This window comes from Anomaloglossus baeobatrachus, chromosome 5 (assembly GCF_048569485.1).
Source record: "Anomaloglossus baeobatrachus isolate aAnoBae1 chromosome 5, aAnoBae1.hap1, whole genome shotgun sequence".
Taxonomy (NCBI): domain Eukaryota; kingdom Metazoa; phylum Chordata; class Amphibia; order Anura; family Aromobatidae; genus Anomaloglossus; species Anomaloglossus baeobatrachus.
This window is the reverse complement of record NC_134357.1, coordinates 537407382-537433400: the sequence shown is the minus strand read 5'-3', so window position 1 is coordinate 537433400 and position 26019 is coordinate 537407382. Positions and strand designations below refer to the sequence as shown.

Genomic DNA, 26019 nt, shown 5'->3' with positions numbered 1-26019 from the left:
TGGACATACCAATCAGTGTGCTGGAAATAAAAGACAGAATCAAACTGCTAAAATCTAAGAAGGCTGCGGGCAGTGACGGCATCCTGCCAGAGATGATCAAATACAGTTCCCCAGATATTCATGCAGCACTGCCTAAACTATTCACCCACGTCCTGAGTGCCGGCTACTTCCCTCAAAGCTGGAATCAAGGTCTCATAACGCCCATCTACAAGGATGGAGACCGATATGACCCAGCAAACTACAGAGGGATCTGTGTCAACAGCATTCTGGGAAAACTGTTTAACAGCATCATTAATAAAAGGATTATCGCCTTCCTCACCCAGGGTGACGTCCTCAGCAGAAGCCAAGCTGGGTTCATGCCAAACCACCGCACCACGGACCACATTTACACCCTGCAAAGCCTCATCAAGACCCACGTCCACGACAAAAAACAGGGGAAAATATTTGCATGTTTCGTGGACTTCAAAAAGGCCTTTGACTCAGTGTGGCATCCAGGCCTGTTCCTGAAACTCCTGGAGAGCGGAATAGGTGGCAGGACCTACGACGTGATCAAGAGCTCATACTCTGAGAACCGATGCAGCGTGAAGGTGAACGGAAAGAGGACGGCTTTCTTCCGACAGGGCCGTGGGGTCAGACAGGGCTGCAGCCTGAGTCCAACTCTATTCAACATCTATATAAATGGACTAGCAACAGCTCTAGAGTCCTCCCCCACTCCAGGCCTCAGTCTGCATGACCGAGAGGTGAAGTTCCTGCTGTACGCAGATGACCTCCTGCTACTCTCCCCAACTGAAAGAGGCCTCCAAGATAGCCTGGCAGTACTGGAAACATTCAGCACCACATGGGCGCTTCCCATCAACCAAAAGAAGACCAAAGTCATGGTGTTTCAGAAGAGGAACCAGAACAAAATAAACACTCCCTCCTTCACATTAAATGGCTCCACGCTGGAGAACACCAGCAGCTACACCTACCTCGGTCTGGAGCTAAGCCAAACTGGGAGCCTTAAGCAAGCAGCAGAGACCCTGAAAGGAAAAGCATGCAGAACCTTCCATGCCATCAGAAGACAACTGTACCACCTCAAACCACCTGTGAGAGTCTGGCTCAAGATATTTGACAGCGTCATCACCCCTATACTGCTATATGGCAGCGAGGTATGGGGCCCAGTGACCTACCCAGACCACACAAAGTGGGATTCCAGCCCTACCAAAGTCTTCCACATGGAGTTCTGTAAATATCTCCTCCAAGTCCATCGCAGCACCTCAAACATAGCCTGTCGGGCAGAGCTGGGCCGATTCCCCTTATGGTTCACTATACACAAGAGGGCGCTATCACACCAGGCGCACATACAGAACAGCAACCCTAGCTCCTACCATCATAAAGCCCTGCTGAGCCGGAGCCCAGAGCAAGCCAAGAACTGCGGCAACCAAAGTCAGCAACACACCCTGACAAAAGCCCAAATAAAAGAGATCTCTGAGAGCTGCAAGATGCAATACATAGAGGACTGGAAGAGTGAATTAGAGAACTCCCAGAAACTCACCATCTACCGGTCACTGCGGAGGGACTACACTCTGGCCCCATATCTGGAAAGGCTACGCCACCCCAAAGACAGGCAGACCCTGAGCCTGTACAGACTGAGTGCCCACAGCCTAGAGGTGGAAACAGGGCGGCACCGACAGACATACAAGCCGCGAGAGAACAGACTGTGCCAGCACTGCCAGCAGGGGGCTCTGGAGGACGAGACGCATTTCCTACTGCACTGTGACAAATACTCAGCAGTGAGGGGCTCCCACTTCCAGAAATTTACCACCCATAGCCCGGGCTTTCCATCCATGGATGAGGACATGAAACTCCGCTTCCTACTGGGGGAAGAGGAATCAATGGTGGAGATCGCCGCCCAATATGTCACCACATGTCATAAGCTGAGGGGAACCTAAGACCCCTAAATGGACTGTCAGAGCCCAAATTGTGCCCCCCAACTCCCCATAACCCTGATCCCCTCCCACCACACTTACTGTATTTCTCTTGCTTTGGCAACACTAATTGTATTTTGGTCCTGCCAATAAAGCATATTTGAATTTGAATTTGATCGAGAGAGAGAGAGAGAGAGATCGAGAGAGAGAGAGATCGAGAGAGAGAGAGAGAGATCGAGAGAGAGAGAGATCGAGAGAGAGAGAGATCGAGAGAGAGAGAGATCGAGAGAGATCGAGAGAGAGAGAGATCGAGAGAGATCGAGAGAGAGAGAGATCGAGAGAGAGAGAGATCGAGAGAGAGAGAGATCGAGAGAGAGAGAGATCGAGAGAGAGAGATCGAGAGAGAGAGATCGAGAGAGAGAGATCGAGAGAGAGAGAGAGAGATCGAGAGAGATCGAGAGAGAGGGAGATCGAGGGAGATCGAGAGAGAGGGAGATCGAGGGAGATCGAGAGAGGGAGATCGAGAGATCGAGAGAGGGAGATCGAGAGATCGAGAGAGGGAGATCGAGAGATCGAGAGAGATCGAGAGAGAGAGAGGGAGATCGAGAGAGATCGAGAGAGATCGAGAGATCGAGAGAGAGGGAGATCGAGAGAGATCGAGAGAGATCGAGAGAGAGAGAGATCGAGAGAGAGAGAGAGATCGAGAGAGAGAGATCGAGAGAGATCGAGAGAGAGGGAGATCGAGAGATCGAGAGAGGGAGATCGAGAGATCGAGAGAGGGAGATCGAGAGATTGAGAGAGGGAGATCGAGAGATCGAGAGAGATCGAGAGAGAGAGAGAGGGAGATCGAGAGAGATCGAGAGAGATCGAGAGATCGAGAGAGAGAGAGGGAGATCGAGAGAGATCGAGAGAGATCGAGAGAGATCGAGAGAGAGAGAGATCGAGAGAGAGATCGAGAGAGAGAGATCGAGAGAGAGAGAGAGAACGAGAGAGAGAGAGAACGAGAGAGAGAGAACGAGAGAGAGAGAGATCGAGAGAGAGAGAGATCGAGAGAGAGAGAGATCGAGAGAGATCGAGAGAGAGGGAGATCGAGGGAGATCGAGAGATCGAGAGAGGGAGATCGAGAGATCGAGAGAGGGAGATCGAGAGATCGAGAGAGGGAGAGAGATCGAGAGAGAGAGAGGGAGATCGAGAGAGATCGAGAGAGAGAGAGGGAGATCGAGAGAGAGATCGAGAGAGAGATCGAGAGAGAGAGATCGAGAGAGAGAGAGAACGAGAGAGAGAGAGAACGAGAGAGAGAGAACGAGAGAGAGAGAGAGATCGAGAGAGAGAGAGATCGAGAGAGAGAGAGATCGAGAGAGAGATCGAGAGAGAGAGATCGAGAGAGAGATCGAGAGAGAGATCGAGAGAGAGAGAGATCGAGAGAGAGAGAGATCGAGAGAGAGAGAGATCGAGAGAGAGAGAGATCGAGAGAGAGAGAGAGATCGAGAGAGAGAGAGATCGAGAGAGAGATCGAGAGAGAGAGAGAGATCGAGAGAGAGAGAGATCGAGAGAGAGAGAGATCGAGAGAGAGAGAGATCGAGAGAGAGAACGAGAGAGAGAGAGATCGAGAGAGAGAGAGAGAGATCGAGAGAGAGAGAGGGAACGAGAGAGAGAGATCGAGAGAGATAGAGAGATCGAGAGAGAGAGAGAACGAGAGAGATCGAGAGAGAGAGGGAACGAGAGAGAGAGATCGAGAGAGAGAGAACGAGAGAGATCGAGAGAGAGAGAACGAGAGAGATCGAGAGAGATCGAGAGAGATCGAGAGAGAGAGAGAACGAGAGAGATCGAGAGAGAGAGAGAACGAGAGAGATCGAGAGAGAGAGGGAACGAGAGAGAGAGATCGAGAGAGAGAGAACGAGAGAGAACGAGAGAGATCGAGAGAGATCGAGAGAGAGAGAGAGATCGAGAGAGAACGAGAGAGATCGAGAGAGAGATCGAGAGAGATCGACAGAGAGAGAGAGATCGAGAGAGATCGAGAGAGATCGAGAGAGAGAGAGAGAGAGAGAGGGAGATCGAGAAAGAGAGAGGGAGATCGAGAAAGAGAGAGGGAGATCGAGAGAGAGAGATCGAGAGAGAGAGATCGAGAGAGAACGAGAGAGATCGAGAGAGATCGACAGAGAGAGAGAGATCGAGAGAGATCGAGAGAGATCGAGAGAGATCGAGAGAGAGAGAGAGAGAGAGAGGGAGATCGAGAAAGAGAGAGGGAGATCGAGAAAGAGAGAGGGAGATCGAGAGAGAGAGATCGAGAGAGAGAGATCGAGAGAGATCGAGAGAGAGAGATCGAGAGAGAGAGAGATCGAGAGAGATCGAGAGAGAGAGATCGAGAGAGAGAGATCGAGAGAGAGAGAGATCGAGAGAGAGAGATCGAGAGAGAGAGAGATCGAGAGAGAGAGAGAGGGAGATCGAGAGAGAGAGAGGGAGATCGAGAGAGAGAGAGGGAGATCGAGAGGGAGAGAGGGAGATCGAGAGGGAGAGAGGGAGATCGAGAGGGAGAGAGGGAGATCGAGAGGGAGAGAGGGAGATCGAGAGAGAGAGAGGGAGATCGAGAGAGAGAGAGGGAGATCGAGAGAGAGAGAGGGAGATCGAGAGAGAGAGAGGGAGATCGAGAGAGAGAGAGGGAGATCGAGAGAGAGAGAGGGAGATCGAGAGAGATCGAGAGAGAACGAGAGAGATCGAGAGAGAGAGATCGAGAGAGAGAGATCGAGAGAGAGAGAGGGAGATCGAGAGAGATCGAGAGAGAGAGATCGAGAGAGAGAGATCGAGAGAGAGAGAGAGATCGAGAGAGAGAGGGAGATCGAGAGAGAGAGATCGAGAGAGAGAGAGGGAGATCGAGAGAGAGAGAGGGAGATCGAGAGAGAGATCTAGAACGAGAGAGATCGAGAGAGAGAGAGATCGAGAGAGATCTAGATCGAGAACGAGAGAGAACGAGAGAGAGAGATCGAGAGAGATCGAGAGAGAGAGAGAACGAGAGAGAGAGAGAACGAGAGAGAGAGAGAACGAGAGAGAGAGAGATCGAGAGAGAGATCGAGAGAGAGATCGAGAGAGAGATCGAGAGAGATCGAGAGAGAGAGATCGAAAGAGGGAGAGATCTAGAACGAGAGAGATCGAGAACGAGAGAGATCGAGAGAGAGAGATCTAGATCGAGAACAAGAGAGAGATCGAGAGAGAGAGATCGAGAGAGAGATCGAGAGAGATCGAGAGATCGAGAGAGGGAGAGATCTAGAGAGAGAGATCGAGAGAGAGAGATCGAGAGAGAGAGATCGAGAGAGAATGAGAGAGAGATCGAGAGAGAGAGATCGAGAGAGAGAGAGATCGAGAGAGAATGAGAGAGAGATCGAGAGAGAGAGAGAGAGAGAGATCGAGAGAGAACGAGAGAGATCGAGAGAGATCGAGAGAGATCGACAGAGAGAGAGAGATCGAGAGAGATCGAGAGAGATCGAGAGAGAGAGGGAGATCGAGAAAGAGAGAGGGAGATCGAGAGAGAGAGATCGAGAGAGAGAGATCGAGAGAGATCGAGAGAGAGAGATCGAGAGAGAGAGAGAGAGATCGAGAGAGAGAGAGGGAGATCGAGAGAGAGAGAGGGAGATCGAGAGAGAGAGAGGGAGATCGAGAGGGAGAGAGGGAGATCGAGAGGGGGAGATCGAGAGAGAGAGAGGGAGATCGAGAGAGAGAGAGGGAGATCGAGAGAGAGAGAGGGAGATCGAGAGAGAGAGAGGGAGATCGAGAGAGAGAGAGGGAGATCGAGAGAGATCGAGAGAGAACGAGAGAGAGATCGAGAGAGATCGAGAGAGATCGAGAGAGAGAGAGGGAGATCGAGAGAGATCGAGAGAGAGAGAGAGATCGAGAGAGAGAGATCGAGAGAGAGAGAGATCGAGAGAGAGAGAGAGATCGAGAGAGAGAGAGAGAGAGAGAGAGATCGAGAGAGAGAGAGGGAGATCGAGAGAGAGAGAGGGAGATCGAGAGAGAGATCTAGAACGAGAGAGATCGAGAGAGATCGAGAGAGAGAGATCTAGATCGAGAACGAGAGAGAACGAGAGAGAGAGATCGAGAGAGATCGAGAGAGAGAGAGAGAACGAGAGAGAGAGAGATCGAGAGAGAGATCGAGAGAGAGATCGAGAGAGAGATCGAGAGAGAGAGATCGAGAGAGGGAGAGATCTAGAACGAGAGAGATCGAGAACGAGAGAGATCGAGAGAGAGAGATCTAGATCGAGAACAAGAGAGAGATCGAGAGAGAGAGATCGAGAGAGAGATCGAGAGAGATCGAGAGAGGGAGAGATCTAGAGAGAGAGAGATCGAGAGAGATCGAGAGAGAGAGAGATCTAGATCGAGAGAGAGATCGAGAGAGAGATCGAGAGAGAGAGATCGAGAGAGAATGAGAGAGAGATCGAGAGAGAGAGATCGAGAGAGAGAGAGATCGAGAGAGAGAGAGATCGAGAGAGAATGAGAGAGAGATCGAGAGAGAGAGATCGAGAGAGAGAGATCGAGAGAGAGAGATCGAGAGAGAGATCGAGAGATTGAGATCGAGAGAGAGAGATCGAGAGAGGGAGAGAGAATGAGAGAGAATGAGAGAGATCGAGAGAGAGATCGAGAGAGAGATCGAGAGAGAGAGAGAGAGATCGAGAGATCGGGCGCGGATTCGGATTTGGCCGATCCAGGTCCGCTCAACACTATGAAAAACATAATTCACCTCTGGTTATTAACTCATTGATGATGATGATGAAGACCCATTTTTCAAATCTTACATGTGTCACATTAACTTTGTAATACTGAACCTTATCCCAGTGTTTCTAGGATTGTTTTACTATGACATGTTGTACTTTATTATTAGAGAATTTTGGTTGAGTTTATGAAAAAATATATTTGCCAAAAATCTACAAGAATTAGAACTATTTAAATAGAATTTGTTTTATATTAGAAGGTTAACAACTAGATATAATATGTTAAAGGAAAGTTGCAAAATGTATCTTTTTTCGGGAGGCAAGTCACTTTTAAAGTGACCTTAAGAAGCCTAATTGTACTCAACATATTATCAATAACTAGAGATGAGTGAACCTAAGGCTCGAGGCTTGGCTCAAAAAATAACGTGAAAATCACCCTGGTAAGTATCACGTTGTGCTGGTGTTTGATTGATGCGCAGCATTGTGCGCTCTGTGGGAGATGTGTGATCGGCTCAAATTTGACTTACATTTTGCGTTCCAAGATGTCTTGTTCACAGAGAAGTTTTTTTAAAAAAAAAGCATTGCCCACCCACCTTTGGAAATGTTGTGCTGTGGGCTGACAGCAAAACACTTCCAGAGGTCGGTGGGCAGTGTTTTGTTTTTTTTTTATTTAATTTCTCAGTTGAACAAAATCTCTTAGATCGCAGAATGTAAGTGACATTTGAGCCAATCTCACACATCCCGTAGCACGCACAATGCTGTGCATCACTCGGGCACCAGCACAGCACGATACACATCGCGGTGATTTTCGCTCATCTCTATCAATAATCATATTCAAGGAGTTTAACTTTCTAGGTATATCTCATTTCTTAACAGAGTTGAACGAAAAAATAAAAAATTCTCACTAAAATGTTGAGACAGCCCTTTTTTTTCTTTTTTTTTTCCATGGGATAATAGAGAAAAAATGCACCCAACTGTTTATTTTTCATCTTTCTTCGGCGCTCCATTGGGAGACCCAGACGATTGGGTGTATAGCTACTGCCTCCGGAGGCCACACAAAGTATTACACTAAAAAGTGTAAGGCCCCTCCCCTTCTGCCTATACACCCCCCGTGGGATCACGGGCTCCTCAGTTTTTATGCTTTGTGCGAAGGAGGTCAGACATCCATGCATAGCTCCACTGTTTAGTCAGCAGCAGCTGCTGACTATGTCGGATGGAAGAAAAGAGGACCCATACTAGGGTCCCCAGCATGCTCCCTTCTCACCCCACTTTTGTCGGCGGTGTTTGTTAAGGTTGAGGTATCCATTGCGGGTATGGAGGCTGGAGCCCACATGCTGCTTTCCTTCCCCATCCCCCTCAGGGCTCTGGGTGAAGTGGGATCTTACCGGTCTCCAGGCACAGGAGATCGTGCTCCATCCACAGCCCCTGGGATCTGCTGGACATGGAGCTGAGTATCGTCAGGGACAGGGCCCTGCTACATTAAGGTACTCTGTGTCCCCGTGCAAAGCACGCACACACACACCAGCATTGCTGGGTGTGTTAGTGCGCCCGGGACAACAGCGCTGCGCGCTTGTGCCACACTATCTTCAGCTACCTGAAGGAGTTAATGGTTTGGAAACGGTCGCGCCGGCCGCTGCCGTCAGTTTTACTGCGGCGCGGCTGGGACTTATGGTGCGCCGGGGACTTCCGCGCTGGCCGTGCATATTTGACGGCCGCGCTTACTACTACAGTCCCCGGCTTTTTGCGGCCTAGTTTCGGTTCGTTCCCGCCCCCAGGCCTGCCAGTCAGGGTGGGGGCGGGACGCTGTGCAGAACGTTAGCGCCGAGGGCTGGAGTCTACTTTACATACTCCAGCCCTCACACTGAGCACAGTCGGACGCTGGTTTCCCGCTCTTCGTCTGAGGCACGCCCACGGTCCGCCCCTCTTCACAGGACGCCGGCAGCCATTACAGCGTGCAGTTTGAGCTGGAGAGGGGAGACAAGTTATGGGAGACCCAGGCACGGGATTCTAGCGACCACACACCCGCTTTCTGCGGGCGGTAAGCGGCACCTCTGGTGCCTACCCACTAGTGCCGAAGTGTACAATTGTATTTTTATGCTTGCATGCTATACATTGCACGGTACGGGCGCTGGTGATTCTTCACTATATACCCTCCTATATTGCTCTGAGACAACAGCATGTCGTCCGCAATAAGCAGGGGTGCCAAGGCACAGGCTTTCTATGCTGCCTGTACCGCATGTGAGGCTACTCTACCGGCAGGTTCCACTGGCCCCATTGTGTGCAGTGCTCGGCCCCTGTGGCAATTGTTCGGCCGGGGCCTCTGCTGGAGGTTACCCAGGGAGAACCACCTGTGAATACTGTCCAGGTGACGGGGACAGAGTTTGCAGTATTTGCTGCTAAATTGTCTGTGACTATGACTAAAATCCTAGAAACTTTGCAGTCCAGACCAGTAACTCAGACCATGGGCACGGTTGAATCACTGCTCCCTGGTCCCCCTCAGTTGGAACAGCTCCGGGCTCCGGAGGTGTCCCATGCATTCCAGGGTGACGGCTCTGACACGGACGACAGTCCCAGACGGCCTAAGCGAGCTCACTATGAGCGGCCCTCGACTTCACACACTGGTCAGGGTCCCAGCAGGAGGAATCTCTGTATGATGAGGCAGAGGTAGCTGATCAGGATTCTGATCCTGAGACCGCTCTCAATCTGGATACACCTGATGGTGACGCCATAGTGAATGATCTCATAGCGTCCATCAATAAAATGTTGGATATTCTCCCCAAGCTCCTCCAGTGGAGGAGTCAGCTTCACAGCAGGAGAAAATCCATTTCAGGTATCCCAAGCGTAAATTGACTACGTTTCTAGGCCACACTGACTTCAGAGAAGCAGTTCAGAAACACTACGCTTATCCAGATAAGCGTTTCTCCAAACGGCTTAAGGATACACGCTATCCCTTTCCCCCTGACGTGGTCAAGAGCTGGACCCAGTGTCCAAAGGTGGATCCTCCAATCTCCAGGCTTGCGGCTAGATCCATAGTTGCAGTGGAAGATGGGGCTTCACTTAAAGATACCACTGATAGACAGATGGAGCTCTGGCTGAAATCCATCTATGAAGCTACCGGCGCGTCGTATGCTCCTGCATTCGCAGCTGTATGGGCACTCCAAGCTATTTCAGCTGGTCTTGCGCAGATTGACACTGTCACGCGTACATCTGTTCCGCAAGTAGCGTCCTTAACCTCTCACATGACGCCATTTGCGTCTTACGCTATCAATGCTGTCCTGGACTCTACGAGCCGTACGGCAGTGGCGTCCGCCAACTCCGTGGTTTTACGCAGAGCATTGTGGTTAAGGGGATGGAAGGCAGATTCTGCTTCCAAAAAGTGCTTAACCAGTTTGCCATTTGCTGGTGACAGACTGTTTGGTAAAGATTGGATGAGATCATTAAACAGTCCAAGGGAAAGGATTTATCCTTACCTCAGCCCAGACAATACAAACCCCAACAGAGGAGAGGGCAGTCGGGGTTTCGGTCCTTTCGAGGCTCGGGGAAGTCCCAATTCTCCTCATACAAAAGGACTCAAAAGGATCAGAGGAGCTCAGATTCGTGGCGGGCTCAATCACGCCCAAAAAAGACAGCCGGAAGAACCGCTACCAAGGCGGCTTCCTCATGACTTTCGGCCTCCTCTCTCCGCATCCTCGGTCGGTGGCAGGCTCTCCCGCTTTGGCGACATTTGGCTGCCACAGGTCCAAGACCGTTGGGTGAGAGACATTCTGTCCCACGGGTACAGGATAGAGTTCAGTTCTCGTCCTCCAACTCGATTCTTCAGAACTTCTCCACCACCCGACCGAGCCGATGCTCTCCTGCAGGCGGTATGCACTCTAAAGGCAGAAGGAGTAGTGACCCCTGTTCCTCTTCAGGAACAAGGTCACGGTTTTTACTCCAATCTGGTTGTGGTGCCAAAAAAGGACGGCTCTTTCCGTTCCGTTCTGGACCTAAAACTGCTCAACAAGCACGTGAAAACCAGGCGGTTCCGGATGGAATCCCTCCGCTCCGTCATTGACTCAATATCTCAAGGAGATTTCCTAGCATCAATAGACATCAAGGATGCTTATCTCCACGTGCCGATTGCTCCAGAGCACCAGCGTTTTCTACGATTCGTGATAGAAGACGAGCATCTTCAGTTCGTAGCCCTGCCCTTCGGTCTGGCGACAGCCCCACGGGTTTTCACCAAGGTCATGGCAGCAGTGGTAGCAGTCCTGCTCTCTCAGGGTCACTCTGTGATCCCTTACTTGGACGATCTACTTGTCAAGGCACCCTCTCAAGAGGCATGCCAACACAGTCTGAACGTTGCGCTGGAGATTCTCCAGAGTTTCGGGTGTATCATCAACTTTTCAAAGTTAAATCTGACACCGACCCAATCGCTAACATATCTTGGCATGGAGTTTCATACTCTCTCAGCGATAGTGAAGCTTCCGCTGGACAAACAGCGTTCACTACAGACAGGGGTGCAGTCTCTCCTTCAAGGCCAGTCACACCCCTTTAGACGCCTCATGCACTTCCTAGGGAAGATGGTAGCAGCAATGGAGGCAGTCCCTTTCGCGCAGTTTCATCTGCGTCCACTTCAATGGGACACTCTCCACCAATGGGACGGGAAGTCGACGTCCCTAGACAGGAACGTCTCCCTTTCTCAGACGGTCAAGGACTCTCTTCAGTGGTGGCTTCTTCCCACCTCATTGTCAAAGGGAAAGTCCTTCCTACCCCCATCCTGGACGGTGGTCACGACAGACGCGAGTCTGTCAGGGTGGGGAGCAGTCTTTCTCCGCCACAGGGCTCAGGGTACGTGGACTCAGCAGGAGTCCACCCTTCAGATCAATGGTCTGGAAATCAGGGCAGTGTATCTTGCCCTGCAAGCCTTCCGGCAGTGGCTGGAAGGCAAACAGATCCGAATTCAGTCGGACAACTCCACAGCGGTGGCATACATCAACCACCAAGGCGGAACACACAGTCGGCAAGCCTTCCAGGAAGTCAGGCGGTTTCTGATGTGGGTGGAAGACAGAGCATCCACCATATCCGCAGTTCACATCCCGGGCGTAGAAAACTGGGAAGCAGACTTCCTCAGTCGCCAGGGTATGGACGCAGGGGAATGGTCTCTTCACCCGGACGGGTTTCAGGAAATCTGTAGCCGCTGGGGGATGCCGAACGTCGACCTAATGGAGTCTCGGCACAACAACAAGGTCCCGATTTTCATGGCGCGGTCTCACGATCAAAGAGCTCTGGCGGCAGACGCCTTAGTTCAGGATTGGTCGCAGTTCCAGCTACCCTATGTGTTTCCCCCTCTGGCACTGTTGCCCAGAGTGCTACGCAAGATCAGGTCCGATTGCCGCCGCGCCATCCTCGTCGTCCCAGACGGGCCGAGGAGGTCGTGGTACCCGGATCTGTGGCATCTCACGGTCGACCAACCGTGGGCACTACCAGACCGGCCAGACTTACTGTCCCAAGGGCCGTTTTTCCATCTGAATTCTACGGCCCTGAACCTGACTGTGTGGCCATTGAGTCCTGGATCCTAGCGTCTTCAGGATTATCTCAAGACGTCATTGCCACCATGAGACAGGCTAGGAAACCGACGTCTGCCAAGATCTACCACAGGACGTGGAAGATATTCTTATCTTAGTGCTCTGCTCAGGGAGTGTCTCCCTGGCCATTTGCATTGCCTACTTTTCTTTCCTTCCTGCAATCTGGTTGGGAAAAAAGTTTGTCGCTCGGCTCCCTTGAAGGACAAGTCTCAGCGCTATCTGTATTCTTTCAGAAGCGCCTAGCACGACTTCCTCAGGTACGCACGTTCCTGCAGGGGGTTTGTCACACTGTCCCTCCGTACAAGCGGCCGTTAGACCCATGGGATCTGAACAGGGTACTAATTGCTCTCCAGAAGCCGCCTTCGAGCCTCTGAGGGATGTTCCACTTTCTCGACTTTCACAGAAAGTGGCCTTTCTGGTAGCGGTCACGTCTCTTCGGAGAGTGTCCGAGCTAGCAGCGCTGTCATCCAAAGCTCCCTTCCTGGTGTTTCACCAAGACAAGGTAGTGCTGCGCCCGATTCCGGAGTTTCTACCTAAGGTGGTATCCCCCTTTCATCTCAATCAGGATATACCTTCCTTTTGTCCTCATCCAGTTCATCGATATGAAATGGATTTGCATTCGTTGGATCTGGTGAGAGCACTCAGAATCTATATTCCCGCACGGCGCCCCTGCGCCGCTCGGATGCACTCTTGTCCGTGTCGCTGGTCAGCGTAAAGGGTCGCAGGCTTCCAAATCCACCCTGGCTCGATGGATCAATGAACCAATTCTTGTAGCCTACCGTTCTGCTGGGCTTCCGGTTCCATCAGGGCTGAAGGCCCATTCTACCAGAGCCGTGGGTGCATCCTGGGCATTACGGCACCAGGCTACGGCTCAGCAGGTGTGCCAGGCAGCTACCTGGTCGAGTCTGCACACTTTCACCAAGCTTTATCAGGTGCATACCTACGCCTAGGCGGATGCCAGCCTAGGTAGAAGAGTCCTGCAGGCGGCGGTTGCCTCCATGTAGGGAAGGGCTGTTTTACGGCCCTAACTTGAGGTATTAATTTACCCACCCAGGGACTGCTTTTGGACGTCCCAATCGTCTGGGTCTCCCAATGGAGCGCCGAAGAAGAAGGGAATTTTGTTACTTACCGTAAATTCCTTTTCTTCTAGCTCCAATTGGGAGACCCAGCACCCGCCCTATTTCCTTCGGGATTTTTGGTTTTTTCGGGTACACATGTTGTTCATGTTGAATGGTTTCACTTCTCCGATGTTCCTTCGGATTGAATTTGTTTAAACCAGTTATTGGCTTTCCTCCTTCTTGCTTTTGCACTAAAACTGAGGAGCCCGTGATCCCACGGGGGGTGTATAGGCAGAAGGGGAGGGGCCTTACACTTTTTAGTGTAATACTTTGTGTGGCCTCCGGAGGCAGTAGCTATACACCCAATCGTCTGGGTCTCCCAATTGGAGCTAGAAGAAAAGGAATTTACGGTAAGTAACAAAATTCCCTTCTTTCCACAATCCAACTGTATCCTACTGTTTAGGCACACGACAGGCCTCAGAAGTGAGGGTGAAATTTAGCTCTGAGAGTGTGGATTTTCTTGTTTGGTTTATGGAAGCCTTGTTGGTTTTGAAGAATCTGTCAGCTACACTTAATGTGGAAACCCTGTATTTTGCCTTTGACAAATGTTGGGCAGAAGTGGGGTCTTGTTTTTTAAAGAGGGGAGAATAAGTTTTTATTTGTGTTCTTTTTGGCATAATTAACATGTTTAGTGGCAATATATTTTTTCTAATATTAGGGAGGCCGAACAAACCAAGAGGGTCAAACATCATACTCTACTGCAGTGTTTCTCAGCTCCAGTCCTCAACTACTCCACACTGATGAGGGGCAAATACCCCGAAACAGCTGTCTGTGGATGGATACCATGTTTTGGTATAGGCGGTTTCCTTGACTGGAGACTGCCTTTCCCGTGGTTGTTCCTTCCCGGTGAAAGACCTGGCTAGTTTCCTGCCAGCGTTGAGAAACGTGTGGCGCCCCTGACCTGGTCAGGCACCACTGAGTACTGCACCCATGCTGGGGGCAGTACAAAACAGGTAATCCAGAAGGCTGACCGGGGTGTGGTTACACAGGCGCATAGTAACCAGGTCTCCCACATGGACCTTTGAAGGGACCCCTGGGGAATCCAGGAGGTGGCGTGGCCTTCATCTCCACTCAAGGGGTGTGGTAGAGAGTCTGGTTACTAAGGTGCGGAGGCAGGCACAGAGGGGAGGAAGCAGTGAGCCAGTCTGAAGTAGAGCTCAGGCAGAGCAGTCGCAAGGAGGAGACCTGGAGGCTGTCACTAGTCAGACACCGCAGGTGCAGTGGTTACTGACAGAGGAGAACGGTCACCTGGTAGTGCCGCCCGAAATCCACCCAAGGCTGGAGTGCAAAGGGGTGGCTGAGTACGGGGCCTGCCAGGAGAGGACCAGGCCACACGGGATTATAGGTCCCCAGCGCAGGGTCCCATTCAGTTGGCCTGCCAAACCTGCAGGTGGGGGTACTTCATACCCTCCACCATAACACCACAGAGTCCGGAGCCACGTAGCAACGAGAGGGCCCATAGTTCACAAGAGGCAAGCAGCCGGAGTGACCTGGTCCAAGCTCCAAGCAGACGGGCTGAAAAAGGGGAGGACAGGCAGAAGCAACTTCCCTGGGTGACCCCGTAGGACTAAAAGTCTCGGTCACCACAAAAACACAAGGGCTAGGAAGGTGAGTCAGTAGCCACCCTCACAAGTCAGCCTGAAGGAATTCCTGGTTCCACCTGTTTTATCACAGCTTTGTCCGGGTTACTCACCCCTGCCACCTAAAAGTGAGTAAAAACCCTGAAAGACATTCTTGCTGTGCGTGAGAGTCATTCTGCGACCTCTGGTACCACCCACCTACACCGGGCCCTGGAGCCACCCTCACTCTCGGGAGGCTATCACATCTAACTGCGCCTACCAGCAGCCCCAGGCGTCCCCTAATCTGCAGTGGCGGTCGCCCTGACTGCAATACCGAGAGTGGCGTCACGAATCCCATAGAAGTCAACCTACCTGTGATCAGAAGGATCCAGGACGTGCAGTCCCTGAAGACCCTGAGATGACCTGAAGGTAACGAGGCCACGGGGTGGCACACATGTGATGGTGTCTCTGCGGCATTATTGTTTTTCTCAAGACCCACCAACAGATCATGTTTTCAGGATTTTCACAGTATTGCACAGGGATTAATTCCATCACCTAAGGAAATCCTGATCTGTTGGTGGGCCTTGAGAACTGCAGTTGAGGAACACTGTTCTACTGGTTCCTGCCCTGAGGTCTAATGTTTAATTGTCAACTGTTTTTGTCTTAATAAATAATTAAGTTGATGTTTTTGACTCGTACTCCGTGTAATGAGGAGGGGCTGGTTGAACTAGTGTAGTATCCAAGTACTAGTCAGAAGAAAACCAACCGCACTCAATTTTATAATGCTGAATTATTTCTTTTTGCAATCAACAAATCAACTTGGTGTTGGGTATGGTCACATGACTGTGACTTGTCTTTGACTGGTATCAGACTTTGACTGGTATCAAAGACCCATTTCGGATCTTTTTCAAATAGTCGCCGTGTCTAGAGATAGAGGATTGTTGTAAGCAGTGTACGTTTTCAATACCAGTCTCTTGTATCCCCATGCCTAAAACCGTGTTTTTTTTTCTACATGCACACATAAAATATCAGTATTATAAAATTCCCAAAGTCTTTGTGAGTGCGGTTGTTTTTTCTTCTGATAATTAAATAACTTAATTTTCCTATATATTTTACAATTTCTATGGAAAATTTAGAAATGTTCTAAAAATAATTAAGAGTATTTTATTTAAAAATAAATAATTAATTTGTATTCTTGGCAGATGACTATACCAGGAGATCAGAGAGACAACTGACATCTTCAAATTTGAAATTCGATGACCTGTGTATCACACAAGATACAACTGGAGTAGATGCTATTATCCCAGATACACCATCATTCCTTTTCAGCAAAGATCTATCAACTGATCCTGTTAAACATCTGATCCTGTTCTCTTCTGATTCATCACCGACTATACAAAAAAGTAAAAGTCACAGACAAGGCATTAAAAATCAAAGTGCTCTTACAGAAAATAGGCCTTTTTTAAGTGCAGGATATGGAAAACGTTTTTCCCTCACAACATCTTTTGTTACACATCAAAAAAGTCAAGCAGCGGAGAAAATATTTTCTTCTTCAGAGAGTGGGAAATATGTTAACCAGAAATCAAAGTTTGTTAGATATCAAAGAGTTAACACAGGAGAGAAGCTGCATTCATGTTCAGAATGTGGAAAATGTTTTGCAAAGAAATCAGTTCTTGTTACACACCAGAGAATTCATACAGGAGAGAAGCCATATTCATGTTCGGAATGTGGGAAAAGTTTTGCAAAGAAAGACAGTCTTGTTAGACACCAGAGCATTCACACAAAGAAGCCATATTCATGTTCAGAATGTAGGAAATGTTTTGCAAAGAAATCAATTCTTGTGAGACACCATAGAACTCACAAAGGGGAGAAGCCATATTCATGTTCAGAATGTAAGAAAGGTTTTGACAAGGAATCAATTTTTCTGAGACACAAGAGAATTCACACAGGGGAGAAGCCATATTCATGTTCAGAATGTGGGAGATGTTTTGCAGAAAAATCAGCTCTTGTTAAACACCATAGAATTCACACAGGGGAGAAGCCCTTTTCATGTTCAGAATGTGGTAAAAATTATTCAGATAAATCACATCTTGTTACACACCAGAGAATCCACACAGGAGAAAAGCCATTTTCATGTCCAGAATGTTGGAAATGTTTTGCACATAAATCACATTTTATTACACACCAGAGAACTCACACAGGAGAGAAACCATTTTCATGTTCAGAATGTGGGAAATGTTTTGTAGCAAAATCACATCTTGTTACACACCAGAGACTTCACACAGGGGAGAAACCATATTCATGTTCAGAATGTAGGAGATATTTTGCAGAAAAATCATCTCTTGTTATTCACCAAAAAAGTCACACAGGGGAGAAGCCCTTTTCATGTTTAGAATGTGGGAAATGTTTTAATTGGAAATCACATTTTGTTTACCACCAAAGAACTCACACAGGAGAGAAGCCATTTTCATGTTCAGAATGTAGGAAATGTTTTGCAAAACAATCAATTCTTAATAGACACCAGAAAATTCACACAGGAGAAAGACTTATTCATGTTCAGAATGTGGGAAATGTTTTGCAGATATATTAAATTTTGTTACACACCAGAGAATTCACACAGATTATTAATTGTCTTATCGAAGCAGTTATGTCCAGAGAAAATTTGTGCTACAACATCCAACAAAGCCTGAATGGTTTTTATCAGTTCACTCTCTAGGTTAATCTCTAAACTCAAACACAAGTCCAAGAGAAATTTAACCCTCTGAATAATTATGTCACTGCCACTGTATCCCTTTAATGTGCAGAATGTGGGAAATGTTTTAATTGGATATCACATCTTGTTTGTTACCAGAGAACTCACACAGGGGAGAAGTTCTTTTCATGTTTTGAATGCGGGAAAGGATTTACCAGCAAATGGTGTCTTCTTGAACATAAAAAATCTCACAGGGGAAAAGTAATCATTATATATTACTTTTAAGGTGAGAAACGCTTTATTTGAATAGTTTGTCACTTGGTTTTTGCTATGTTATCTGATGTGTCACTTGCTGGTTTGCTTGCTTCTCTTTTTTATAAAATCACTGTTTATCTACTGCAGATCTAGAAGTGCTTTGAAAGTTGATCTCTATACCAGGGACTGCTGATAAGTTTTTGGTTTAACCCAGAAAGAAACGAGATAGGATGATGAAACTTTACATTTATTCCACATACTCTCCACTGATGTCAACACACTTCTTACATTGGTATTTCAGGTTCTGTAAGCCTAGCAAAAAGGATTTCGGTTGTGCCTCAAACCAGGCATCCATAGCAACCACGGCATTAGAAATTATGTGAAATTTGGTACCCTTGAACTGTTCCTTCAGGTTTGGAAACAGATGATAGTTGGAGGGAGCTTTACTTTACTTTAACATTTCAGTACAGATTACATTCTAATTTCCAAAATAAAAGCTCATAAATCGTTTTTGTTATTCATTCCCAGGGGGCCTAACGCTTTTAGATCCATCATAAGTCTGGATTCTTTTTGTAGCAGGGGGCGATGGGTGTCACCTCCTGCTGGACGGGGATTAACCCTTGTTATACCAGCGAATTTTAAAGAACCAGGATTGCCTCCATCACAATTGTGTATATGTTTTATTAGGCGGGGTGACCCTATCCCAGAGGTAATGGACTTATAATGTTCTCTGAACCGAATATGTAGCAGTCTAATTGTCTTTCCTATGTAGAAACGCGGACACTGGCAGAAAATGATGTAAACCAAAAATTTGGATTTACACGAATAAAAGTCATTTATTTTAAAAACTTCAATACCAATTTTTAGTGTCACCAGTAATAATAATAATAATAATCGTTATTTCTATAGCGCCAATATATTCCGCAGCGCTTTACAATTCAGCAGGATCATATACAAACAAGTAACAGTTATAGAAAATACAATATTTAAAGGGAAAATAGACAACCCTGCTCATGAGAGCTTACAATCTGCAATGAGATGGGGGGGGGGCAAGGTACAAGTGCTTATTTACAATGACAATCCAGTCATCTCAAGAAAATGGGGGATAGATAATGGCATCCTGGACCAGTTGGCCAGAGCCTTGAGATGCATTTGGGTGCCATGGAGTTTGACGTGGGGTTATTTTCTGAGAAGTTGTGGAGGGATTAGGTGAAATTAGTTTGGCTAGGGAGTGTGATAGGCCGCCCTAAAAAGATGCGTTTTTAGGGTGCATCTGAAGCTGAGTAAGTTGTGATTCGTCCTAACATCTTGGGGTAGAGCGTTCCAGAGGTTTGGTGCAGCTTGGAAGAAGTCTTGGATTCGGGAGTGGGAGGTTCAAATTAGTGTGGATGTTAGTCGAAAGTTATTTGCAGAGCGTAGAGAACATGTGGGGTGATAGACAGAGAGGAGGGTGGAGATGTAGGGGGGTGCCACATTGTGGAGAGCTTTGTTGGTGAGAACAAGCAGTTTGAATTGGATCCTGTGATATATGGGCAGCCAGTTTAATGACTGGCACAGAGCAGAGGCATCCGAGTAGCGGTTAGCCAAATAGGTGACCCTGGCTGCTGCATTAAGGATGGACTGTAGAGGAGAGAGTCTAGTTAGGGGGAGACCAATGCAGTGATATTCACAGAAAGGGCAATTGTCGCACTTGAAATTTCCTATAGCTCTGTTATAATCTAGCCAAGTTTTTTCCTTTTTTCTTGTTACATAGCGATTATTAACTAGGAGGTCGTTCAGATTCTTACTTCTTCTGTAAGAAGTGAGTGGCCCATCAGCAGCTATATCCGAAAGATCCCTATAATTTTTTATCAAATGCCTGTTCTTACGGATGCTAGATTTTATAGCGTCATATAGAAGGCTAAACTTTGAACTTGAATACACATCTCTCTAAAGGTAAATCATTTTTATTCTTATTTTTATTTTTGCCTGGTTCTTGTCTCACAAGTAGTGTCATTTTTTTTTATAGGCTGCATTTATTACTGCAGAAGGATAGCCGCGTTTTGATAAGCGTTGTTTTAATTCAGAGCCTTGTTGAATTAATCTTTCAGGGTCATTGTTCACTTTTTTCAATCGCAAAAACTGGCTATATGGAAGTGCTCTCCTAGTATGGGATGGGTGCGCGCTATCAAAATGTAGTAATGCATTCACTGCAGTAGGTTTTCTGTAAATTTCGCTAATAATTGTACCTGCTTTCACCGTTAATTTGACATCTAGAAAATCCAATTCTAGACCACCAAACTTAGAAGTGAAAAGTATATTGTACAAATTAGTGGTGTTAAGATAAATTACAAAATCGGCAAACTGCTGTTCAGTCCCATCCCATACCAGGAAAGCATCGTCCACATATCTTGCATATTTTTTTATGTTTTAAAAAGGGATTTTAAACATTTGGGGACCCACTTTGCAGATCGCTTGTTCATGACCAAATGTTCATGGATAGACACAAACACGTTCACGGGAAATCCCCATGATGTCTGCTATTGCTTTAGATGAAATTCGTCGATTCTCCAGTATGAGATTGTGCACAGCATCGATGATCTCTGGAACAACAACCACTCTCGGTCGTCCAGGACGTTCCTCATCATTGGTGCCGAAGTTCTCTTTTAAATTTGGCAACCCAGTTCTTAACTGTGGAATATGAAGGGCATTCATTCCTCAATGCTACGACATATCACCATGAATATCCTTCGTGGACTTTCCTTGCATAAACAAGAACTTTTGCACTTCTCTGATTTCAGTTGCTGTGAATATCGCATTGGACTCCGCCATTTTGTTTTCCCGCGTGTGTAGAACACTGTTGAATAAGCAACAAACACAAAATTTTGAAAACATATATTAGACACATAAGGCTTTCATGTGATGTAACATTCGTTACCATAGAAGCAAACAAAAGATCACAAAGACTTATCAGCAGCCCCTCGCATGACCCTGCCCACATCACTGATTGGCAGCTTTTTCTGTTTCCCTGCATTGATAGAAATCTGTTAATAAGTGGTCAGGGTGAGGTTATACAGAGATCATCTCCTGATAAAACAGTGGTTATATTCAACCTGCAGCAAGCATCCCAGTAAGTGATACATCTTTGGATTCAGGGTCTCATCCCCTATATTATCCTGCTCTCAAATTGCATGGTAAAAACCTGCTGACAGATTCTCTGTAAAAATCTTATTTTGCTGACCACCAAAAAAATTCACATTAATAGAAACTATATATTTTGACAATCTGTATGAGAAAACACATACAGACAGTGAAAATAACGACAAATCAATAAGAAAGGGAATAGAATTTACATCAGAGTTAATAATTTAGACACTTATTAATTGACATCTGTTATCTAAAAAGCAATATTCCATGTGCACTGATTATTTCATATTGTTATTTGTGATGAGTGAGCACTACCATGCTCTGGTGCTCAGTACTCTTAACAAGCAGTTATTTTTTTGGATGAGTACGACTTGAATACCTGAGTAGAATGAAAGTCAAGGAGGAACTTGAGCATTTTTCCGGGAAATGAGCATTAACTGCTGGTTACGAGTTCCAAGCACCTGAGTGTGGTAGTACTCATTCATCACTAATTGTTATATAATTATATACTCATTATGTGGACAAGAGTTTAGGAACATTTCCCTTTCACCGCCCCAAAAAACAGCAATCATTTTCTCCTCCCTCTTTTTTGTAACGCCCAATTTCCGTGATCTGCCATTCATTACAGTAACTTTCTTCCCCATGTCTGAAAAAAAGTCTGTAACTTATCTATATTATAATAAACATGTTCAAATTACTAGTTACATATGCGATTCTTTCCTTCTTTGTAGGAACATCTGATGTGATCCATTTATTAAATCACATTCCCTGCTTAGCATAGTAGTTGTTTCACTATCACTGGGAGCAGATTGCCATCTCTGTTCCCCAATACACAAATTATTTGGTCTAAGGGGCCTTTGGTTAGAAATACTCCATTAATTGTCTCAATAACCTGACATCAAATATTTACACTTTTAAAGCGTAATCATATATAATGGCTGTTGCCAGTGGTGTAACTAGAGTTCAATGGGCCCCAGTGTAAAGTTGTTACCTGGGCCCCTGATCCCTGCATGTTGATCAGATGTACGTATATGTATGTATACATTCAGCATTCTAACTCCTATAAAGACATGCGAGTTACCCTCCCCCAATTATGTAGTAACGTCGCTCAACCTGTTCTAGTGTACCCCATCCTGGTTACTTCCTGGTAAATATGCCCCCATCCTGGTATGTCCCCATCCTACTAAATATGTCCCCCATCCTGGTATATACTGTCCCCCTCCTGGTATATACAGTGTGTCCACCCATATCCTGTCCACCGCGATTAACTTGAGAACGGCGGCAGCTATAGGCATAGAAGTGGTGTCTAGGTATAGTAAAGTATCCATGCGCTACTCAATGAAACCACCTATAGCGCCACCTGGTGGAAAACAACGGAGTTAGCATTTTTATCTCGAAAATAGAACGAGATAGAGAAAAAAAGTGAATTAAAAAATTGTAGGGCATCATCAATTCAATACGAATCGACACCTTGCATACAGAAATGCTATGATATTAATCTCATGACCCCCCCCCAAAACATTGAATGCTGGTCACGCATATGGCGCTAATTTAAGTTTCATGCTCAAAGTGGCCACCGTCAGCTGCAATGCAAATCTGGACTCTGGACAGCATGCTGTATCTTCCTGCACCTTGTGGAGTATGGTAGGTGACACTTTTGCACAACCATCTGTAATACGTCGTCGTAGGTCCTGCAATGTTGGTTGGAGGGGTCGCATATACCTGTTGTTTGATGTGACCTCACAGAAAGAAGTCCGATGGGGTCAGGTCAAGTGAGCGTGGAGGCCACTCCGCACAGCCACCATACCCAATGACTTGTGGTAAGGTCTCCATGAGGTATCGCTTCACGTCCGCAGCCTTGTGAGTTTTACACGTTCTAATCATAGCATTTCTGTATGCAAGGTCTCGATTCGTATTGAATTGATGATGCCCTACAACTTTGGAATTCACTTTTTTTCTCTATCTCGTTCCGTTTTCGAGATAAAAATACCAACTCCATTGTTTTCCACCAGGTGGCTTTATAGGTGGTTTCATTGCGTAGCCATGGATACTTTACTAATTATACCTAGACACCACTTCTATGCCTATAGCTGCCACCGTTCTCAAGTTAATGGCGGTGGACAGGATATGGGTGGACACACACTGTATGTTCTTCTCCTGGGCCCCACCAAATATTTACTGTCTTCCTCCTGGTATATGCTGTACTCACCCTCACCGGCTCCAACATTGCACGTTGTTGTCCTCTATAGCCGATCCATAGTGGCCAGCAGCTTTCATTGGTGTCTGTGCTGTGTCAACACATGACGTCATTGCCATGTGCTGCCTCAGTTATGGGGATGCCGCTGAAAGCTGTTGGCTTCTGTTTTGTCGACAGCGTGTATTGCAGTGCAGGGACCCGATGGGTCTCTGCACTGCGATTTATTATAGCTGGATGTGTGGCATCAGTGTTAAATAAATCCTATGTAAAATGAAAAATTACAGAATTGTATAGCATGAATTTACAGAAAACAGTTTATTAGTCTTCTGAACAATTGTTCTTCATTCATTGATTACTTCTTCCTCCCATTTACGTTTTGCTGGCATAGAGGTTGGCCCAGCCTGTTCTCTCATTATGGCGTTATACAGCCCGGATACAATTCTCTAATTACTGCTAATTCTTACTAACAAATAACTGTTTTTTGTTTTTTTTCTTTTAAAAAAATATATCCCTTTTCTCTAATCACCCTTGAAGACTGCAGTGCAGGAGGTTGCCTCTCCGCCACAATAGGAACAGGACATCTAAAGAGGTTAAATACCCCCCCCCACACCCCACTGCACTCTTTGTTTTCCCTGTCACCAGGGGCTTGAAGATGTTATTATTTGGTGCTCTGCAGTTTGCAGCAGACACTGGATAAATAAGTTAAATTGCCGAGCTTTGGAGTCGATTGCGTCACCTTCCGCCTTAATCAACGGTTCTCGAGTATTCTGCCTATTGTCATTCTCCGGCACCTCCAATGGTGGTTTTTCCTTTGCCTCTCCCCAGAACCTTTTCACCTATACTGCCTGACAAGTTACTTATTTTTCCCTGCGAAATTCTCCAGGTATGTGCTTTATTCAGCGCCATGTCACTGGTTTTCTGTATGCGATCCCTAATTACATGCCTTATCCAGGGTTCCTTATCCAGTCCTACAGGGACGCATGTCCCCCTGTTTATGGTAACGGCTCCCTATGGCTTCCCTCTAATTGCCACATAAAGGTGATTTAGACAAACTGTTCAGCATATCCCTGTACAAATGTACCTTATACTGGTGTTACTTGCCTTTGTATGAATTTCCTTTTCTGCACATGTCACTTTCAGTATTTACATGTCTTGGAGGTAACTGAGAACCATTCAGTGAGGGAATCTTATTGTTTCCCTTTTTCTACTATCAATTACTACAGTTTTCCAGGTAGTATGCCTATCTTGTATATGTTCTTATATGTTACCTCTCTGTTCATGTGATCCGCTGTACACCTGAGTGATGTTTATATCTATGTTGATCCCCGTTTAGAAACAACTACAACCATAGATTACCTCCGGCTCTGTTGGGCTCATTACCATAGACCAGTGCAAGAGGTATTGACCTGTATAAATGTACCTTATACTGGTGTTACTTGCCTTTGTATGAATCTCCTTTCCTGTACATGTCACTTTCAGCATTTGCATGTTTTGGAGGTAACTGAAAACCATTCAGTGAGGGAATCCTATTATTTCCCTCTTTCTACTATCAATTATTACACAGTATTCCAGGTAGTGTGCCTACCTCGTGTATGTTCTTATATATGTTATCTCTCTTGTCATGTGATCCGCTGTACACCTGAGTGATGTTTATATCTATGTTGATCTCCGTTTAGAAACAACTATAACCATAGATTGCCTCCAGCTCTGTTATGCTCGTTACCATAGACCAGTGCAAGAGGTATAGACATACTTATCCGTTTTTCTCACTGGACGTCATATATGGAAAAGAGTTTGTTTCTTCAAGTTTTAGCTTTGTGATTTATCACATATCATTTATTCCCTTTTTTTAGACATATGATCGTAACTTCCCGATTTCTTATACCTAATGGTGATGACCACTTTCAATTGAACGTGTACTCTCCCATTACGATATAGGTGGGTTTATGCTTGCTGTACTCACATGATTATCACTATGCATTTTTCTAGCCTAATAGGTCATGTATATGTTGTAATGCTTTCTTCATGCATCTCCAGGATTTATTATGTGCTACATAAGATGATCTGTATATCCACTGCATCAGTCATTTTATGATGCTTATTGTGAAAAGAATTTTGCTGTATGAGTTGTGTGATACCATGTACTAATTTCAATTTTATTTTTTGTATTTTGTATAATTTTTTCTGCTAGATAATTCTATCCTTGATAACGACCGACACGGTTGAAACGTTGGATGAATTAGTCTTGTTTTTTGCACTAATAAATTTGATTCTGCATTCAAGAATACCTTTTCTTGTCCTCTTTCCTCTTAGTGTGCCAGAACTATTACTATTTATATTGTACTTCATGTCAGTGGTAAATTTAGGCCGATATGTTTTCCGTTTATTTGTGAAAATTTGGGAAATTTGGTGAAAATTTCGCAATTTTCAAAATTTGAAATTTTATACCCATAAATCTGAGAGATATTTCACACAAAATAGTTACTAAATAACATTTCACACATGTCTACTTTACACCAGCGCAAGTTTTGAAACCATTTATTTTTTTTTTAGGAAGTTAGAAGGGTTCGAAGTTCATAAGAAATTTTTCCAACAAAATTTACAAAAAAAAAATTTTAGGTACCACATCACATTTGGAGTGATTTTGAGAGGCCTAGGTGACAGAAAATACCCAAAAGTGACCCCATTCTAAAAACTGCACCCCTCACACTGCTCAAAACTACATCCAAGAAGTTTATTAACCCTTTAGGAGCTTCTCAGCAATGTGGAAGGAAAAAAAATGAAAATTTTACTTTTTTACACAAAAATGTTACTATAGCCATTAAAATTTTGCATTTTCACAAGGGTATCAGGGTATTTTTGCATTTTCACAAGGGTATGCATCATGAAATTAATTGT

At 46.1% G+C, this 26019-nt stretch overlaps 1 protein-coding gene across 1 annotated transcript in view; it reads left to right on the top strand.

Annotated features, from left to right (window-relative positions):
- Positions 1-22154, top strand: part of LOC142312189 (uncharacterized) — a 307401-nt gene extending 285247 nt beyond the window's left edge. Inside the window, 1 exon segment of the mRNA XM_075351090.1 lies at positions 16480-22154. Within this exon segment, the coding sequence (XP_075207205.1) occupies positions 16480-17441 (962 nt within the window). The 3' untranslated portion in view covers positions 17442-22154.
- Positions 22155-26019: the final 3865 nt, after the last annotated feature.